The 20,890-nt window shown below is 35.5% G+C and overlaps 4 protein-coding genes across 22 annotated transcripts in view; 2 read left to right on the forward strand and 2 right to left on the reverse strand.

The window, feature by feature from the left end:
* The first annotated feature begins 779 nt into the window (after positions 1–779).
* Positions 780–10,072, forward strand: LOC139776535 (uncharacterized). Of its 6 annotated transcripts, none has more exons than XM_071713252.1 (8): positions 785–1,067; positions 1,445–1,730; positions 2,829–2,913; positions 3,011–3,133; positions 3,561–3,653; positions 6,520–6,795; positions 7,719–8,741; positions 9,615–10,072. In XM_071713252.1, exons 3-7 carry the CDS (start codon positions 2,832–2,834, stop codon positions 8,732–8,734), a joined length of 1,590 nt encoding a protein of 529 aa, XP_071569353.1. In that variant the 5' UTR covers positions 785–1,067; positions 1,445–1,730; positions 2,829–2,831; the 3' UTR covers positions 8,735–8,741; positions 9,615–10,072. The 6 variants fall into 6 exon arrangements, with proteins under 6 accessions (XP_071569358.1, XP_071569357.1, XP_071569353.1 ...); XM_071713255.1 differs by lacking the exon at positions 9,615–10,072 and having other exon boundaries at positions 789–1,067; positions 7,719–8,495; positions 8,556–9,300; XM_071713256.1 differs by lacking the exon at positions 9,615–10,072 and having other exon boundaries at positions 782–1,067; positions 6,520–6,642; positions 7,719–9,300.
* On the reverse strand, positions 9,307–14,573 carry LOC139776538 (antichymotrypsin-2). Of its 4 annotated transcripts, none has more exons than XM_071713264.1 (9): positions 11,699–11,864; positions 11,177–11,612; positions 10,976–11,106; positions 10,690–10,869; positions 10,409–10,619; positions 10,108–10,322; positions 9,851–10,030; positions 9,628–9,763; positions 9,307–9,547 (listed from the first exon to the last, which is right to left on the reverse strand). In XM_071713264.1, the coding sequence occupies exons 2-9, from the start codon at positions 11,250–11,252 to the stop codon at positions 9,390–9,392; spliced, it is 1,287 nt and encodes a 428-aa protein (XP_071569365.1). In that variant the 5' UTR covers positions 11,253–11,612; positions 11,699–11,864; the 3' UTR covers positions 9,307–9,389. The 4 variants fall into 4 exon arrangements, with proteins under 4 accessions (XP_071569365.1, XP_071569366.1, XP_071569367.1 ...); XM_071713265.1 differs by having other exon boundaries at positions 11,256–11,612; positions 11,699–11,861; XM_071713266.1 differs by having other exon boundaries at positions 11,440–11,612; positions 11,699–11,860.
* On the forward strand, positions 12,221–18,392 carry Ringer (tubulin polymerization-promoting protein ringmaker). 4 transcript variants are annotated; one of them, XM_071713271.1, is made up of 5 exons: positions 12,621–12,639; positions 12,714–12,797; positions 15,998–16,319; positions 16,418–16,553; positions 16,857–18,392. In XM_071713271.1, the coding sequence occupies exons 1-5, from the start codon at positions 12,636–12,638 to the stop codon at positions 17,034–17,036; spliced, it is 726 nt and encodes a 241-aa protein (XP_071569372.1). In that variant the 5' UTR covers positions 12,621–12,635; the 3' UTR covers positions 17,037–18,392. The 4 variants fall into 4 exon arrangements, with proteins under 4 accessions (XP_071569374.1, XP_071569372.1, XP_071569373.1 ...); XM_071713273.1 differs by lacking the exons at positions 12,621–12,639; positions 12,714–12,797 and adding an exon at positions 12,221–12,564; XM_071713272.1 differs by lacking the exons at positions 12,621–12,639; positions 12,714–12,797 and adding an exon at positions 14,394–14,533.
* Positions 18,393–19,301: 909 nt separating this feature from the next.
* Positions 19,302–20,890, reverse strand: part of Rols (rolling pebbles) — a 35,191-nt gene continuing 33,602 nt past the window's right edge. For all 8 annotated transcript variants that reach the window (XM_071713228.1, XM_071713230.1, XM_071713233.1 and 5 more), the window contains one exon: positions 19,302–20,795. In XM_071713228.1, the coding sequence (XP_071569329.1) occupies positions 20,493–20,795 (303 nt within the window). In that variant the 3' untranslated portion in view covers positions 19,302–20,492. The remainder of the gene's footprint in view (positions 20,796–20,890) is intronic.

A 20,890-nucleotide genomic window follows, 5' to 3' on the forward strand; every position in this document is an offset into this window, starting at 1 on the left:
TTGTGGTAATGTCAACGATTTTTGGGTTCTCTTTCATGTCATGTTCACGATTTTTTGGTTCTCTTCCGTTAGATTCACGATTTTTTTATTTTATTTCCAAAGAGAATCAAAAAATCGTGGACATAGCACGGAAGAGAATCACAAAAACGTGCACATACCGACAGGATTCGGGTACAGCCAAAACCCGGGAATGACCACTCTCATCTTTCTCTCCCTGTCGTAAGTCGTAAGAATTGGCCAATCACAGTTAATTATTCTTCGACCGCAAGAAGAATAATAGACTGTGATTGGTCAATTCTTACGACTCACGACTTACAACACCCATTGTAGACCAGCCCTGAAGGCGCCCAATCACGTTCGAGCTGCTATGCTACTGAGCGGCTTGGTCTGCTGAACGCGACCATTGGCGATGATGACCAGTGACGGCCAGTGAAGGTGAAAACCAGTGGATAGACCTTTATAAACTCAGCCTTATGCTGCGTTCCCACTATACGCGTCGCGCGTCGCGTCACGACGCCGCGTCATGGGTTATCCAATCAAAACGTTTCATTTTTATGGCAAGATCTCGCGTCGGAAATGACGTCTTAAAATGAAACGTTTTGATTGGATAACTCATGACGCGGCGTCGTGACGCGACGCGCGACGCGTATAGTGGGAACGCAGCATAAGCTGAGTTTCCACTGAGCGCGTCATGCGTCGCGTCGTCTGCAGTGACGCCTATAAAATATGGACCTCAACTACAGTCTCGAGTCTCGATAAGTCGGGATGGTCGGGATTATTATATGTCGGGTCGGGTTCGAATCTGCGCTAACAAATTGTTAGTAACAATAAACTGAGAAGATAGAGATTCCTCGTCGTCATTCGTCATTATCTTGTCGCTGATTGTGTCGCTGATCCAACGAGTTGATCGGATTTATACACATATTCATCATTTATTATAATTTCAAGTAATTTGTATATAACACAAATATTTTATGTAACTTTCCAACACTTTATTTGTTTACTAGTTTTTTTTTTTATATTTTCTGACATCACAGAAAGAAAACTCGGATGAAATTAAGGTATATGTACGTATTATATGTGTCAAGCGCGTGTTAAAAATATACATATATTATATATACATTATGCAAATATAATATATATATTTTTGTTTTTAACAGTTAAAAAACAACAATTTGAATAATTATCGAATATCTTTAAATCTATATATAAATCTATAAGAAAAGTGTTAGGGTGACGATTTCTATCAGATGTATATTTGAAAAGAATTAATATATATATGGATGCTCAATAATATCGATGACTAATAAATAAGTATATATATAATTATCGCAGCGCATTTTCTCATAAAATTCCAATATCAATTGCACACATACATATGTATATATATTATTTTCTCTGAATACACATTATTCGCTATCTTTCCTCTTCTTTGTCGTGCCAGATCGCTTGACCTTCCTCTTTGATGTCTTTGTCACATTCTCTCTCCCTCGCTCCAATTTGAGAGTACGTCAGAACAGCAATCGTAATCGTACCATTCGTACCGCTGGCTGACTCGCCGTGAGTGCTGTGCAGTGCTGTTACGCTGTGACTCGCTGACTGCCGCTGGCTAATGAGTGCTGACTGCTGATGAGTCTCGAGTTCAGGCAGGCAGATTTTAGTATCGTGACAATTAGCGACTACCGAGGACTTCGCAGTGTGACAAGTGCATAGTATACAGAAACGAACAGGTATATATAAGCGATGACTAATAAGATTCTTTTCATTCTCTCCCGTTTCATTCTCTCTCAAGTTTTGTGAGAAATATCAGCATTTATAAATTTTAGCATATATATATATATATATATATATATATATATATAGATTTTTTTTTTCGTCGAAACCTTTTCACATCGATGGACATTCTTGTAATGAAAAAAGAGAGGATTTACCATATATATAGATATGGTTAATCTTCTCTTTCTCTCTCTCTCTCTCTCTCTCTTTCTCTCTGTCAAGAAAATTGCGATATATGGTCAAGTACGTTTCAGAGTACATTTTCGTTCTTAATAACAGTAGTGGATCGATAATCCTTATATTACAGTGTTCATTACAAGAATGTTCATTGATGTAAAAATTATAATGAAATATATATTGATGTGGGTGCAACTTATTGTTAGACGTTTGTCTATGCAATTTTCCCTAGCTTTCCACGAGAAACGCTCGAGTGTACAACTGATCGACTTTATATAATCAGTATTTTTCGTGTACAATTCTTCATGTAGAAACACTTAATGATATTTTTAATTTCTCACGATTCTTCTGGTGATAACGAGGAAAAAGACTGTTACGAACTGTATATATGGCGGGTGTGCGTGTGTGAATCTCCCTCCTTCTCTCAGACGATATTGCGTCGCGTTTGATTCAAGGATAGCAACGGTATCCGGTATGAGATGAGAATACCATGAGGTGCCAAGTTCGGAATTGTCATAAAACCTCTGCATGTATAGTGCAAAAAACGTTAACTCGATTGAAATCCCCGCACCGTCTTTGTAGTTTGTAACATTATTTATAGAACAAATGGCGAGTCATATAATAATAGGTATGAAATTGACTAATGGACGAAAGAAAGTATTCGACCGTCTACTCTCTACTGCATAATTTGCACTCAACAATTTCCCAAGATAACTTCAACAATAATAAGATACATTAGCGACTTCCTCGATCTTCTTCAATTGCGATATAAAATAAAAAATGCTTGTTACATATATAAAATAAGCAGCGTATTGTATTTTACTATATTAAAAAAATATATATATAATATATATATTTATTGACTTTGTTTTCAGAAAATGTTTTCGCGCACTATGTTGAATTTTTTTTCTGGGGCGTTGCTACTAATTGCCATCGTTCCAGATGCGGCATCTTATAACAGTAAGTAACGATAAATAAATCTCTTATTGATAAAAATTATTACGATATACAATACGTATATCGAGAGAAAATATCTTTTTGTTTCTCCATCCTTCAGAATATGGAAGAACCTGTAAGGACATTGGCTGCCGTAGTGATGAAACGTGCGTGATGGCTGAGGATCCTTGTACCGGCTATACAGATAAATGTGGACGATATCCGACTTGCCGGAAGACAAGTGGTAAGAAACGACAATATAATATATATTAGCTGATTTATCTCAACAATTTCAACAATTAATCTTATAAATCAAGAATGTATATGTACACGATATGTTGTACATACATATTATACATATATGTACGCTTTGTGCGCATGCACGCATGTATTATTTCTCTCATTTCGATAGATAAAGAAAGTAAAAATTGCTGCTTAACTCTTTTCTTTATCGCTTTGTTATATTAGCGTTAAGTGCAATTGCAACTATCGTATTTGAGATGTTTGATTTCTCTTGAAATATTCTCTATTTTAACTCCTTACTCGGTTATAACACAGCAATATTGTTGTTCATATTTTTTATATCATATCGAAAGATTTACGATAGAGCTAGAGTGTAATATGTACATGTATATTGTATATATTTTAACATCTTTTAAAAATCTTTACAGACGCAAGTTGTACTAGTATGGTTTGCGGAGGGAACGAATATTGTAAAAGCGAAAATGGTGCGCCGAAATGTGTGAGAAAGTCTACGGGATTAGGTAAGCTGCTACAGTTTTGTATTTGGCAGTTTGGTATTTAATATTCGATACATTGCGAGCTTGAAAACGTTAAAGCGATTGAGCTAATGCATGAATGAAATGCATGATAAAAGGTCAACTAAGCAAAATAAATTGTTTAGAATTTCAAATTTTTCACGCTTACGAGAAAAATAAGTTCTCAGAATTCTGGGTCTCGAGTATTTCATAGCATGTATCGGGGTGGAATGAGAGAAAGGCATGATTCTTGAGACAGACAAAATAAAAATATATCTACTTGATCCTTCTGACGTTTATCTTGACATAAGACGCGAAATCGTGTCTCATATCAATTTCTACATTAAAACGTACTTTTTTTATTGTAATTGTATAATTGTCCAAGTGAGATTTTCCATACACAAACAATATTAATCATTAACATATTCATTTACACAACCACTAAGTATTATTATTGTATTATGTATTATTATTTCTAGTTTACTATTTTTCGTAAATTTATAATTTATGTGTGCACTGAGATAAAATTTTAAGCAATGTGCACAACTAAAATGATTATTATCTCATGCTATAAAATATATATTTTTTTAATTTCTATTTTCAATTTTATTGGAGATATTTTGATAAATATAAAGACTGTCTTTTTTACTGATTTAAATAATTGGTTTATACATAACAGTTTTGTGTTAGAATTTATTTTTAAGATATATTGATCCTCCTTTCTGAGTTAATTCATATGATTCGAAATAAGACCCGATATAAAATATATATATTTTTATGTCTAAAATTATATATGAGGCCTGATGGTAGTTTCTACTATCTAATCTTCATATGTATATGTATAGACTTTATTGTCTGGATATAAACTATAGTATAAACGAAGCGGTATATTGTCTGATTTTTTCTTTTAATTTAAGTATAAATATCCAAAATCGTTCTTGGGACAATGATATTTTGCTCCACTTGAAGACAATTTATTTTTCAAATTAAAAAAATTCAATATTTCTTTTAAGGGAAAAAACTTTTGATATCATCCTTGCTCAATATAAACTTGAGCAATGGGAATAACAAATAATCTGAATATTCAATGTGGCAATAAAACCTGAAACTTTATTGCAACTCGTTATCATCTTGCAATGTTTCGTATAATTTAATATTCCATTCGTGTTTGCCAAAAATATGCACAGTACGAAGTGAGTGAGCGTCCTTACAGGCTACGAATCAGCTGGTGTTTCTTACGTGAACGGCGAACGAGTGAATGGAAATAACGCGAATCCGTATGCGAATGCCAATGCTCCACCAGTACCGCCGGCATATCCATCTGGTGATAACGACGAACATCATCGATCTTCTTTTGGAAGCAACTTAGGATATCCACCGTATCCCAGCAACACCGGTTCCTCTGCACCTGGATACCCACCATACCCACAATCGACCAATCAAGCCGGTCGTCATCAGGACTTGGGATATCCGCCATATCCAACACAAAATAGAATGCCCACACCAGGGCAATCAGCTTATCCGGGCTATCCGCAAAACACCGGATATCCTCAGGCTCCAGCAAATTATCCACAGCATCCGGGACACCAAAATTATCCCTATCAAAATTATCCGAACCGTGGATACAACCAGAACTCAAATTCGATTTACCGTAGGAATGCTGCATCAGTCGGAGCAGTTGCTTCGATAATTCTCGTTGGATTTTCTGGATTATTCCTCCTTGTCACGATACGGTGGTGATCCAGCTGAAAGTTTGTGTCGTGTTTTGTCATTATGATTATTGTTATGCTATTCTTATTTTTATTTGCAGCATAGTCCATGACTATTTATTAAGACAGGTATTTTGCAAGAAATGTGTTATATAAATTTTTGTACATATATTTTATAATACAAATTAAGCGCGAATGATATTTTTGAAACGTGATTTTATAATACTTTTTCTGATATACATAACTGTATACATAACAGCATGTATATTTGGAATTAATTATACGATAACAAGATAAGTGTACATGTATATTAACTGTAATAGTTTTACAATGTTTTAGAGAAAACAAATTTTATTCTTATTGAGCGATTCTTTTAATTTACGAGGGAGGAAACTCACTTTCGTCAGAATCGTCTATCCTCCAATCTACCATCACTGATTAGGAGCCTATACACGGTCCTACAAAAATATTTTAATTTATTTCGTGCATGTATGTGTGCGTGTATGTTTATAATTTATAAGAAATGCTTTTGAAATTGATTATTTTCAATGAGCTGGACGTTATTTCTTCACATTATCATAATTTCGACGGTTTATAAAATGCTTTATAAACCGAGCAATTCTTATTCAACACGAGTAAAAGATATTTTACAAATGAACGGGTTATCAGCTTGAACTTTGACATATGTGTTATCTTTTCATACGTCATATATCGCGTAAGCAAATTTAAATGAGCTACTATTGCGTCTTACTGATATTGTTTTTCATTTGTTTCAATTTAAAACTCATATTATAATCGTTGGGGATATAAGCACAACTATTTATTTTGCACACATAAATCTCTTTATGTGCAATGTACAATTTATGGCAAAAAAAGATGAGTAGACAATATGTTGCACGTGTGGACTGGTAGGCATACCGAAAATCGTATTGGTTATAACTTGGTTGTTTTATCGCTTTTCTTGTGTAAAGATTTGTTAAAAGGAAGCAAATCAAAGAGATTGAAATTAATGTGCAATATTTTATGTGTCGTACCATTATCTTGTTGCAAGAAACAGTCAATTAATAACTGGTGAAATGGTAGTAACTGGTCAATTGATAAAAATTTTAACAAAAATTTTGATTTTTGTATTAGTTTTTTTTTCATTATATTTGATTTAACAGCACTACCTCCGGGACTAAATCAAGTGTCGCATCGATCGACACCAAGAGTGCCATCGCCGCCGCCTAGATCTTCGTCATACGGAGGAAGATACAGCGGTCACTCCGGTTCCAGAAATACCATAGGTGATGGTTCCATTTTCAATCGTTTATTCGGCAACGACCATCGCCCTCGGCCCACCAGCTCTGTCAGAAGCACTACGCAAGCAAACGGAAACAATTATTACACTACTCACACTCGCGTGGACAGTCATGGAAACAGAGTCTGGACATTTTCTGGTTAAAAATTCACTTACATGTTCCGTTTACTTTACAACGTTATTTACTTCTAATACTAAAATGTTAAAAAAATATGGGTGCCAATATTGATGTTTATATATCATTTATACGTAGTACTGAATTATATTACCTTTAATCTATAACAAATACAATAAATGTAATATTAATTACGAATAATTGAAATAAACTTTGTTTATAAAGATTATAAATTTTTGAATAATATATAGTTTTAGACACGTTCAAAATTACATTAACTTGTTGATAATAATACATTTTTTTTTACATGAAGTTTAACTATAATATATAAAATCATAAAACTGCTTTACGCAGTGCGTTAAACTATTGCATCAAGAAATTGTGGTCTGGTGTAGTAGGCACAGGAGTACAATTGATTAAAAGATCACTTTTTTTTACTCGAAGCTATTTGAAAAAAAATCTTTTCTCTATCCTTATATAAAAAAATTTTTTTTATCTAATATAAATAAGTGTAATTCCAATATAATCAGAATGATTTTCATCTGCTTTAAAATATCAAACAGGGCACCTTTGCTCCAATTAATTCAGTCAGTCGGCTACTATATGTAGAGGATATGCACGCATACAAATACTAGGTGTGCGCACATGCATGTGCATATAAAAGTTGTTATATATTTAACATCTTTTGAATTATTCTGTTCGGAATGTTTAACGATGTAACAGTTTGTAATACGTTTAAAAGGTAACTTAAATATAATTTAATATATTATCTTCTATTTAAAATATCTTATGAACATGTTCGCCATGCTACAGTGCGAGCCTTATCTGCATGTGTGCATGACAAATGTTAAATCCAACAACAATTGATGATGCTTGGTAAAAATATAATTACAGATATTCTACCTTTGTACCTTTTAAGTACTCTTTGTCATTGTTACTGTATGCAGAAAATGACCAAATGAGGACACGAACAGTTCCAAAACGGCAAACTAGTTATCCGACAGAAGCCGAGACACATGGCTCTTCAGATACTTCTAACAATTCGGACGGTCAATCGTATCCTGCTAGATCTCTCGGTTATCCATCCGGTTCGGGATATCCTGGTAATAGCGGTTACCCAAGTTCCGGATCTTCGAGAGCTCCCGACTCGACAAATCAACCCCGATCTGGTTATCCATCCAGTGATTCTGCCAGCTATTCACCTAGTCGATCATCCGGTTATCCGTCCAGTGGGTCATCCGGCTACCCGTCCAGCGGATCATCCGGCTACCCGTCCAGCGGATCGTCCGGCTACCCGTCTAGCGGATCGTCCGGCTACCCGTCTAGCGGATCGTCCGGCTACCCGTCTAGCGGATCGTCCGGCTACCCGTCTAGCGGATCGTCCGGCTACCCGTCTAGCGGATCATCTGGATACCCGTCTAGTGGATCATCTAGATACCCGTCTAGTGGATCATCTGGATATCCATCTAGTCAATCATCTGGTTATCCGTCCAGCGGATCCTCTGGTTACCCTTTGAGTGGATCATCCAGTCATCCATCTAGAGATGGTTCCGGTTATCCAGGTAGAAGTAGCGGTTCTTCAGGATATCCAGATAATTCTAGGAATTCTAATGGCGAGGAAACTGTTAGACGAACCGGCGCTAATGCTGTAAACGCTGGCTATCCGAGTTATCCAAGCTATCCACGTACATCTGGATATCCGGAAGGAAATCCATCGAACTACGGTAACTACTATCCGACCCAAGATACAGGATATCCGTACAATAATCAAAATTCTAATCAAGGTTACTCAAATGGATATCCACAAAATTATCCACAAGGAGGATATTATCAAGGTCAGAATTATATGACTACTACCAAGCGTCCTGGCATTCGAGATCAACTGACGAATTTTGCACGAAATGTAGCAGAGAAGGTGCTAACGCAAACGATACTAGATCGCGTCACCGGCAGACATCAATAAAGGAAAAGTACTGGCATTTTCTTCTTTATAAAATTTACGTAGATGTCCAAATATATAGAGCTTTCTAAAATCTAAAGAAAAGTCATCATTAATTATATAATTTAATATTTTTAATTATGAAATATTTTAGCAAAAATCTAGTCTTACGTTAACTTTCGAGACACTATTAGTTTAATGGAAAAATTATCGCAAGACAAATAAAAGTTTTATATATATTTTGTTTCTTACTTATATATTAAAAATCGTTAAATCCTTTAAATATTTTATAATTTATAATTTTGATGTTAATTATATTAAAAAACAAGTGCAGTAATTTAGGATGTCTTGCGTACGTATCACAAATATATTTTTTGCAAATTAAGAATTAATATATATATATATATTAATATATATATATATAATATATGCATTAAACCTGCTTTTAGAGCTTTCTTAATACACAGTTGAATAATTTAATAACTTTGAAGAGAACTAAACTAAATGTTGTACAAGTAAGTTGTATGATACTAACAATAAAATTTATGAAAGTTAAATAGTCTATCTTGGTGATAGATTTAAGAAAAACACATTGATTAGTAAAAGTTATTTCTTATCCTTTGAACTTTGCACATAATGTGATAAAGTAATTCACACAAATATAAAAATATAACAGAATTTATAATTCATCTTTTTCATGAACAAACTCTATGTTTCTCACACTTCCCAGAAATAGTGGTACTCTGCTTGGTTTATGTTCAATCGCGAACAAAAACGGACGATCCACCACGAACTCCATCGGTAAAATTGCCATCCTTTTCAGTCTCATTCCCACAACTGCCACCAAAATAGTTGTTTATTCTAACGCTTATAAAATTCATCAAATCTTTTTCATCATTCACAGATGGACAAATTACCTGTCGCGGCAGCAGCTTCCGAACCTTCTTCGTTAATCTCTATGAAAATTTTTTGTAACGCATGGCTTACTTTTAAAGGAATGTTCGAGAGACGTGTAAAATCCGCATTATCTTCAAACATCGTATTTAAGCCGATCTACAAGTATGAGTTTCAGTTTGTGAAATTTATCCACATTTCTCTCCATGCCTTAGCTGTTTAAAATGTATTTCGCAAATTGTTTACCTTACGCAAAGCATCTTTCAAATCTATGGTAATTTCAAACTTAAATTTAGGCAGATATAATGCAACCTCGTCGGTAGATCTAGGTGCATCTGCCAACACTTGCCAGTTAAAATTATGTTCTAAAACCTGCAACTCTATCTCTCTATCCGGTAATAATATTATCATTACAATGTCTTGATTCTGCAAAATTGTTCTTCAAATAAATTTTATTTTTGAAATCAAGTTTCTTTTCCTTATATATATAGGTAATCACTTACCAAGTATGGAATTTCGATAAATGATGTATGCCAAGTTGGTATATCTCCATAAGCGTACTTTGAGCTCTTAAACATTGTCGGAACAAGATTCGTTTCTGTTTTAGAAACATGAAATTTGCGCTTTACCGTATAAACTTGGTCAAACGGGTGTAGCCATTTACTCTTAAAGTAAATAGCATTTATTAACATAATCCTTGTATCTTGATCGATATCATCTGTTCAACATAATTTAATCACTAAAAATATTTTACGATTAGTGATAATCCGCATTGAATTACTAATAATTATACAAGTAACGTACCAGAAGAAATTATATCAAATATCTTATTATTTGTTGCTTTTTGAACCCAAGAATTAATAGTTTTTGCAGCAAGTCCATTATCTTTAAAGTTCAATCTTGAAATTGAAGATTGAAACATATTTGTGCATATCGCTAAAAATTCCGCCATTAAGTCAAATCCATCTTGAACGTATATTTTATTCGCTATACGCAATTCGATGTTTTCAATATTCTAAAATATATTGAGATACATATGTAACTTTCGGAGAAAAATTAGATGTCACGTTTCATCTTAATCTTACATTCAACAAGAGAGCCAGAGACTTAAATTCATCGTTCAAAGAAGCTGTATCGTCATGGTGAAGAACAGATTTCAGTTCGGTCAATGTAAATCCTCCAGCACCATTAGAAAGTAAAGATAATATAATATGCAAGCTCAAAGGAGAAATTACAATGTTGCTGTCAATGTTGGTTGACAAACTCTATATGATGAAGTAGAAATAATAAGTTAGAAAAAAAGTGCTTGTGTATAGCTTATATGCCTTGTATAAAATATAAAAATCTATATATATATAAGCGACTACATACCTTGTACAACGGAATCGTAAACTTGTTACATGCCGTAGATAAGGTTTTAATATCATTTTGCTGTCCACTTGACGACGACATATCTTGATAAGACAGTGCTAGTGTACTACCGCTGACGATTGCAAACAAAGCTACAAAGATAATATTTACTTAGTTATGAAATTATGGGTTATTATTTTAGATTAGATAACCTAACCTAACCTAAAAAAATTGATTGCACAATGATAGTCAGAAATGTCGCTATCGTAGATCGTAGAAAGCATTTCTTGACCATCATTACCTGCAATGACCTGCATCTGCGTAAGCATCATGCCTCATGACTCATGACAATAGCAAAACACTCTCTTTCTCTCACGTAAATAAATATATTTCAAGTAAAAAATAAAGAGATTTGAATAATAAACTTTATGTTTTATTTATAACGTATTTTCATTTTTTCCTAAATTCCACGTGATGCCACTGACCAATCGTCGTTTTTTTTTGTTATCAATCTTGTACAACTTTTTGGTTTTCGAGGTTAGGCTCCTCTTTGGTTAGGAGCGTACTGAGCGTAGGCAAGCGTAGGCGCCTTCAATAATCAACAGTTCAACCCGCGCAAACTTCTCAATTGGATTTGTGCCAACTGTTGAGAAATTATCTGTCAAGTCACAAAGAGAAAGCACGTGATTAAAACCTTAGACGGCAAATACGAGATTTCCAGCAATTTCCAGAATACATGCTTACACGCAATGTACACGTTACCGCGATCAACCGATCACGATGAGAGTGAGAGTGAGAGTGAGAGTGAGAGTGAGGTGCAGGCTTGGGCTTGGGAAGAATAGGAAGTCTACCCAAGTGTACCCGCTACTGGTGGTCTTACGTCTTACCGACATCGTTATTATCGTTAATCGTTAACGGCGTCATATACGAGAATACGAGATACGAACGACTTTTATATCTATATACTTACAATGGATTTCCTCTATTCAAAGGGCAGTATTCACACACACACACACACACACATATATAGTTTGATCTTGATTTGAATTTGTTGCTTGTAAATATATATATAGTACATGACCTTATTATATATATGATATAGGTCAGAGAGAGGTCAATCTGTTTTTTATTAAATTAAAATGTCAGTTCCAAGTAAACGCGCTATACATTGCAGTTACTTTATTTGGAAATTTTTATTTCTTTCGACTTGTGCATAAAAGTTACATTTATAGATAAAACGAGAAAAGGAATCTGAAATCTCGAATCGTTTTCGAGTTTTTGAGAGAAAATTTATCTGAACGGAAGGTCATGCGCCATGCGCCATGGCAATAGCAATGGTTTTTTAGGGGAATATCCTCCGCCCTATGCGAAATTGAAGACTATGAAAAATTGCGAGTATCGCGACCTATGGAACGACTTGGAAGATGTGCATTTGTGTAGGTGGGGATATTATTCGCGCGCGGTAGCGGTTGCGGGTTGCGAGTTGCGAGTTGCGAGTTGCGAGTATTGCGAGTAACGGGCTAGCAGACTCTGCTCTGCAGACTATAGCTGGAACCTGGAACCTGGAAGTCTGGAACCTGGGTGGGAGTCCTGGGACCTAGGACGGTTTAGTGAGTTGTGACTTTAGTCTTGCTTGGTCTTGCTCTCAGCTTTCAGCCTCGTTCTGGCCAAATTTACGGAGATGAGTAAGACTTGTACCGGTTGATCGAAACGAAAATATCGCGTTATAAATTTAATAAACGTTTTATATATTTACAAGGAAATAAAGCGAGCGCGGCGGGGTGCGACGGCGGAGTGCGGGAATGTCGCTTTATTTCTGCGATCTCCAGATTTCAAATCTCAGGTGACGATTTCAGATTAATCAAACTATCAAACTGATGAAGATAATTGATATATCCTATATCGGTTGAATCGAATGTGGAAAAGTCCATTTACACACAAAATAGAATTTTCCGTAATTCCGTCAACCGGCCCCGCTTCGAGCGATTTATGCCTCTATTTGCGAAACTCCTCCTCTTTGATATCGTTTTAATTGCGAATTACCGTGAATTATTTTCCAAGTTACGATTTACGATGCGCGGCGGTATATATGTGCTGCACAGTGTGATAGATTACTCATACACATACATTTACGTGAAATGAATAAATACGAGAATAAATTTTAGCATTTTGCAACAACGAATGATATATAAATATATAATTAAATAGACGATTGCCGCAGTGTCGTGCGTGCTTCCTAGCGGAAGATAAGGTCAAACGGATCTTATAATATAGTTAGAATGCGGAATGGATCGCAGAAGTGGCTATATATATAATAGGAAAAAAAAGAGAAAAAAACTGTCGAACGAGACAGTTGCTGTGTTTACACGCCCAAGCTACTATAATATAATATATTCTCTCTAAATCTGTATGAAAAGTTGAGAATTCTTTGCAGAGACTAAAGCTAAAGCGTTTTGAACGTACGTTGACGTTTTATCGAAATGCCGGCATTAATAATTAATTGCTTTACTAGGTACTACTTAAATTCAGGGAATGACAGGGGCGACAGGGCATCCCGACTCCCGACTCCCGAGCCTCCGAAGTCACGGGATACGCTATACGCTATATAGGCGCGTGCAGGCATTTAAAGGCATGATATATCACATCATCTTCGATCTTCCACACAGCCCCAGGCCCCAGGCCTCAGGCGTCTCCTTCAGAGATTCGTTGATATTTTCGACGTTGCGCGTCGTGAGATAGGGGCGAAATAGTTGAGTCTCATGAAAAGCAGAAATCTATTTTAATTGTCCGCGGCGTGTGTCGTGCGTCGCGGAGGCGGAGGGCGGAGGGCGGAGGATTAACAATATATTATATTATAGTGTTTTCAATTCCCATTGTCGGTTCTCTCCAGACGACGCGCGAGGCGAGGCGAGGTGAGGCGCGAGGTGCGAGGTGCGAGTCTGAAGGCAACAATGACAATGACGATGACGATTCTTGGGTGGAGAGTACGTCTGGGAGCAAGCTCCGTTTTGGCAGGAGGCTGAGGAGGCTGAGGAGGCAGCCATCCGATGAAACGCAATTTCAAAGATGCGGGAGGGTGACTGCTGCGTGCTTCCTGGGACTAGAAGATCGATAGAATACATGCGCGCCTGACCACGTCGCGACTCGCGACGCGCACGAGTTTTCTACGCAATCTGTGTTGAATACGTCCGCTCTTGGCGCTCTCTTGGATTTGTGCGTTTTTACAAGAGGTGCGGTCACGCGACGCCGACGCCGACGCCGACGCCGACGCCGACGCCGACGTCTCGCCTGTGACGCGGATCAAGTCCACTATCGGCTACCGGAGTACCGAGACGAAACGCCGAAACTTCTTTTATTTCTCGAGCTCCCAGCTCCCAGCTCCCAGTGCTACCGGAACTCATCCGGACTCATCGTTCCACCGCCGCGCTGCGCCGCGACGCGACGCCGACGCCGACGCGACGGAATTAATATATGTACCTACCTACGCGCACACTGACCTAGAAACGCTAAACTTGACGGGACGTCATCGTTGTTTCTCCCTGTTGTTTTCTCCCCGATAGCTAACAGGACTTGTGACTGGTGAGTCGATTTTGATTCTCTCGGCCAGGCTGCTGCCCGCGCGAGACAATGTATAGCTAGAGATTTGCAATTGAAATAATTCCAATATAGAAAATAACGCAATTATCGGACGATTCGTAGGTACGTAGGTATTAGGTGCCATGCATGGTTCCGTAGACGCGTAGACGCGTAGACCGTAGACGTAGACGGAAGACGCGTCTCAAAGTCGCAAAGACGGAGACACCTGATCGCGAGGTTGTTTGGCTATTACTCAATCGGCATTACACTGGCCGATGACGCTAATTACGTTAACGCGCGCGCGACCCTCGTAATCTCTATTTATAGCCGTGAAATAACGTTATGCCTGTGGCGTTTCTCGCGCCTCGCGTTCTCTCTCTTATTTTGACATGTATTTTAATTTACGCGCACATTTTTCACTTCTTTACGCGCGCGTCAGCGCGCAGTCCTCCGTTAATTAAATTAAATATTATATCGACACACATTCGCACTCGCAAACTTTACTTTTACATATTTGAAAGTGCACAAATATTTAATTTCCAAAAAAATTGCATTATATACATATACTTAATACACTTGAATCGTTTTGGTTTGGTTCCAAGTTTGATTAAGTGAGAGTGAAAATGCTGCGTGTACCAAGACCTAGCAAGCATATAATTTGCAATTTTAACACTAATATTATGTGTAAGATTGTAAAATATAGACAAGTAATTAAATAACAGCCTGTAACAAATAAGTGATAACTAGATCCATTGTGCAATACGTATATACGTATCTATTACGCATCTAAGAATGTATATTGTATAATAATTATTATGCTAGTCGCGTCTCCGTTTATTACCTAGCTGATAGCTCTTATTACTGTCTCGTAATATAGGTACGTGAGACTTTTAATTGCGGATGATTAGCCGCTGACTGCAGATAAATATATATTAGATAAATGGCCATTGATAGAGTAAACAAATTTAATCTAGAATGTACGCGACCATCTTATCGATAGCAAGACAGCTTTTGCAACGAATAGCAAGGACTATTGTATATTACTAACAATAAGACTACCGTTCGATGAGAGGAATATCGTGACTCCTATTACGACCGTAATGTCGCTCAATAATACATTAGTACAGGTACAGGTAGTAGTAAGCCGGAGAAAGAATTTATATATATGTATAATGAATATAAGAGCGCAACAGTTGACGCAACAGCGATCAACTGTGCATCGATCTATTGTGCATCGATTATATTGTCTAGACTCTAGCGATAGAAGCAAACGAGACAAACGAGAGAGTAACTGTGTCATTTGTGAAATATCGCGAGTAATACAATAATTTTAATTTTAATCAATTTCTCATTTTAACTTTGATCGTCGTATAATTAATATAAAATAGTTACAAACTATAAATGCTGCTTTTGAGCTGACATATCTGTCGCGCGTTCGATTGAATAGATGACAAATTTTCGTTTTAGGAATTACGATGCAAGCGGAGAAAAGTGATACTGACACCGAGAAAAACGAGACTCTCAATGATGTGACGACTTCGGTCGCGAACGAGGTAACAAATTTGAAGATGGAAGACGGTTCGACGAGTTCGACGCCAAGCAGTCCTGGTAGCACTGAACCGGGTAGCTTTTTAGCAAGCTTTAAAGCGTTCTCCAAATTTGGCGATCCAAAGAGCGATGGCAAACTAATTACGTTAAGTCAAAGTGACAAATGGATGAAGCAAGCAAAGGTGATCGATGGAAAGAAAATTACTACTACGGATACAGGGATTTACTTCAAGAAGCACAAGTATGTCTTTTAAGAAATTTTGAAATAGCTCTTTCCTCGATAAACTTGACTGTCTGGAAAAATTATTTTCACATATTTTATTTTTTAATCAATAACAGATCCACAAAGCTTGGTGTTGAACAATATAAAACGTTTCTCGAAGAATTGGCCAAAAGTAAAAAAGTGGAATTAGCGGAAATGAAAAAGAAGATGGCTAGTTGTGGACCACCTGGGGTTACCGTGGGTGCTAGCGGAGTACGTACCAGATTTATTTATCTAATATTTTATTCTCTTTCCCTCTTTCTTTTTCTCTTTCTCTAAAAAGTATAATAAATTTTACTACGAGTCTTTACATGGTTAGCTTTTTATTAATTAATTAATTATAGTTTTCCTTTTTTCATTTCCTACTTGTATATAACTTCACCTTCCTTTTAATCGTTAACTTAATCGATTTGTGTGATGTAATATCTTATCTCTTATCGTGTGATTCATTGCAGTGTACGAATCAACGCAACGGCTTTTCATGCAATCTGTTTATAATTTTATTTTGATCAACAGGCTGGGAAAGCAGCGTCGACAGTTGATAGGCTTACCGATGTCAGCAAATATACTGGCTCCCACAAACAACGTTTCGACGAGACAGGAAAAGGTAAAGGCATAGCAGGTCGCAAGGATGTAGCAGACACGTCCGGATACGTCCAAGGTTACCAACATAAAGATACATATAAGGCCCAGTAGTACTCGTCTGTGAACGCTCCGATAATAAATATCTCGTTAAGGTCATGTTGTTAAGATCGTGTCTAAGCGCAGTATGCACATTCAAATCGTCAAGCGCGCTGCTCGTTGTTAGCGGCCTGAATTTCTTTATCGTATCGTCAGCGATCTGATAGATACCTTGAATATCAATTTCACAAAATTTATCATCTTTGAGATATATTAAGATAGCAATATCGTAAGTAAGGATCTTTGGCAAAATATTAACCATACATTTGCGGTATCTTTATGAAACTTTTGTTCTTGATGTTGATTTTCCGCATACAAGTTTTCCGATAAAAGGCCTGGAAAAAATATACTTTTCCTAAGAATTTATTTTTCAACTCGTTTCATTTTTTTTTGCAATGTAATTGTTGTTTTCAGATATCTCCATTGTTCTTTGTTCAACTATTGATTGTCACTAGAATCTAGATGATACGAATAACTACTGTTACTTTGTAGTTTTTTTTACATCTTTATTTACTTTATTAATAAGGTCTTTTTCGGAGTAGTGGTTATATAGTGTAAACTAAATGCACACAATCTATACTTAAAATCCACGTAGATATTATATATAGTATTGTGTTACATAATTTCTTTTGCATAATTGATTAAAAATCAATTTTCTGGAGTTTGTATGATTAAACGAAAGAAATAGATGTTATAAATTTTATTACGAAAACATGCTCGTCATAATTACAATTGTATAACGTAGAAGCAGAATTATATCTTTTATTATAAATCCTGCGCAAAAACTTGAATCGTTAATTTTTGAGGTAGAATGACGCACACAACTTTTGTATGTGTATATACAGGGTGTTTCCTAAGTAAGTAGACAAACTTAAAGGGGATATTCCTTTGCTTATTTTAAGAAGAAAAGATCCTATAAACATGTGTCCTAAGCTTCGTTTTCAAAATACAGGGTATTTTCTCTTTTTTTTCAACTTTTTTTTCAATTTCAAAGATGCACGCTCCTGGTGGGTCTAATAATGTTTTATCGATACTAGAAAATGGTTCTTAATGCCACACGCATACCAAATTTGAATAAAATATCTTTAAACATTTTCCAGATTTTCGAAATTCTTTTTTCACAACTTTGACATCGTGCGTTTTTAAAACAAAGCAGTTTAGGACACATGTTTATAGGACCTTTTCTTCTTAAAATAAGCCAAGAAATATCTCCTTCAAGTTTGTCTACTTAGGAAACACCCTATAAACATAAATCTCTTCAACTGAAGAACTAGTCATGTTTCTCAACTCTCTGTACTGGTTATCGGGTTATTTGTGTAAAAAATATGTTTGTCCTTTAAAGAGATATAATAAATATAAGTGCAAAAATCACCTATCACGCAAGATAATATTGAAGATGTTGATATCGTCTAAGTAAAAATAAATATTCAACGTATAATTGGACAAATTATTTTCTACTATGTATTTGTCAAAAATATAATATTTTTCTGTATTTTAAATATATGAATTAAATGAATAAAAGGAAAAAAGACATCTCCTACAGCGCTTGATAACAGTACTTCGTCTACACGGAGTGTACGGCGTTAAATATGTTAGCACCATTATTTTTAAATGATGCATATGCACATTAAACATAACATCTATTGCCAATCAAATGAAGTGTACTTACAGTAACTTTAATCATAAAGGCTATAATACACAAAATGCATAGCGTAGCATAAGCATAGCACAAGACCGCTGGACCAATGAGCATCCAGCATAATGTCGCCATATTAATTTACGTAAGATGCTCATTGGTCCAACGGTCTTATGCTATGCTTATGCGACGTTATGCATTTTGTGTGTGACGGCCTTTAGTCAGCGCATTTGCGTTTGGCTTATTTCAGACCAAATTTCATATTTTAGATCTTACGGTTAAATGTCGATGTAAAATTCGATTGTATTTATATCATTATTATATATCGCGGTCGCATTTTGTTTCGCTAATCATTTTTGATTTATAAGATCTACTTTGAAGATACTTTATAGTTACTAATATAATATAATAACTAATAATGATAATGATAATTTTGCAATGTGTATTGGATGAAAAATTTTAATTTTATATTATTTGTATTATCTTATTTTTTTATGAATACAATATCGTGAAAAAAGGGGTTTTCTATACGCTCGTGTGCGTTTAACTAATAATTTGGACTGTAATTGCTGTATTAACGACATCTAAGACTCTGTGTAATCGTCTTATCATGATATAGCGATATGGAAGTAAAAAGATCCATCTTAATAAAAAGTTAGTTTATTTGACACCTTTGCTTGTTACGGAGTCAATAACATTTACTAACATGTTGTCCTTACACGTTTGGAACGTTCATAAATGCTCATTATACGAAGCTATGTGCTCTTTGATCAAACTTATTAGATATCAGAGCATCATATATTTTATGAGTTATATAGTTTTATGTAAATTAACTGATATTTTCTTCGAATGTAGATAACACGATTTGACAGTTTGATGAACACATATGTACAAACACTCTCTATCTCTCTCTCTCTTTCTCTCTCACACACACACACACATACACACACACACACACACACAATTTAAATTATTTTATTTCGCAATATTGAAATATTATTCATTTTTAGCTAATAATTTTGCGATATTCAAATGCTTAAAGGTAATGCCTAATGTGAAATATACGTTAAGAAAAAATGTATTTCAAATTAATTGAAAATCTATTCTGTTAATTTTGTCATTATCATCTTTATATGTATATGTTTCGCAAGATGCAACCATGATAAATATTGATGCGAGGTTAAATATTAAAGAGAGGATGCTCTTTTTGCCTTATCAAACAAATACATTATGCGTTTAACACATTTAATGAATATTGCGCTACGATTACATTTGTAATAAAATAAAATACTGATAAAGAACAAAATTAAATAGTTTAAGTTAGAATGATCTAAAATCAATTACTATTCTGGAATAGTAAACGATCACATGTATGTATGTGTATATGTATATGCATACATATATACATACATATGAATATATAAAATGTATAAAAAAATCGTTTCACATACACCCAAAACACCCAAACACACACGTGCATGTGCGCGCGCATGTATCAAAACATTGCGAAACATTTAATACAATTCCGTACGAATTATTCAATAATTGTATTCTCAATTTCTCATCTATTTTTTATATTAGCGATATAGCATCTTGATTTTTCGATGTAGTTTTATATTGCTGCTATTTAATAAACATAAACATAGAGTACGAAACCTCTGGTTAAGTCTTCAGAAGGTCTTGAGTAAAGTGTGTTTGGCCGTTTCTTAAATTCGGCCTTGAATCGTGTCATGAATTTATAAATATATAATTTTATTGTAAATTATTATTATTATTATTACTATGCTTAAATTCGAATCGGTATAATTTTCTTCCAGTGTTTTAAGCAAATGTCATTACAATTCAGTAAGAGTATCCACTGATGCCCGAAGGCGAGATCTAGCGATGTAATCGTCGTGTTCTTTATTGGTCCCAGCACCATCGATCCGACAGAAAATCTCATCTTTCAAAGTTGCGAGCACTCTACGATCTTGTCTGTTGTGAGCTGGTGCGTTTTGAAGAGCTTCTTGAACGTCCGATAGAGCGTCTTCGAACATGCCTAAGTCTACGCGCGCTTTAGCTCTAGCATAGAACGCTTCGTAAGAAACAGGCCGGATGCTAAGAGCCTCATCAGCAAGTTCAATAGCTTCGGTACATTCCTGTCAAAGAATCATGTTTCATATTATCGACGTAAAAGCAGCGTAAATTGGTTATTGTGCACATTTTAGTCTATACGTAACATCGAAAAAATTAA

This window comes from Temnothorax nylanderi, unplaced genomic scaffold, assembly GCF_030848795.1.
Source record: "Temnothorax nylanderi isolate EJ_2023f unplaced genomic scaffold, tnyl_v1.0 TNYL_tig0122_pilon, whole genome shotgun sequence".
Lineage (NCBI taxonomy): Eukaryota > Metazoa > Arthropoda > Insecta > Hymenoptera > Formicidae > Temnothorax > Temnothorax nylanderi.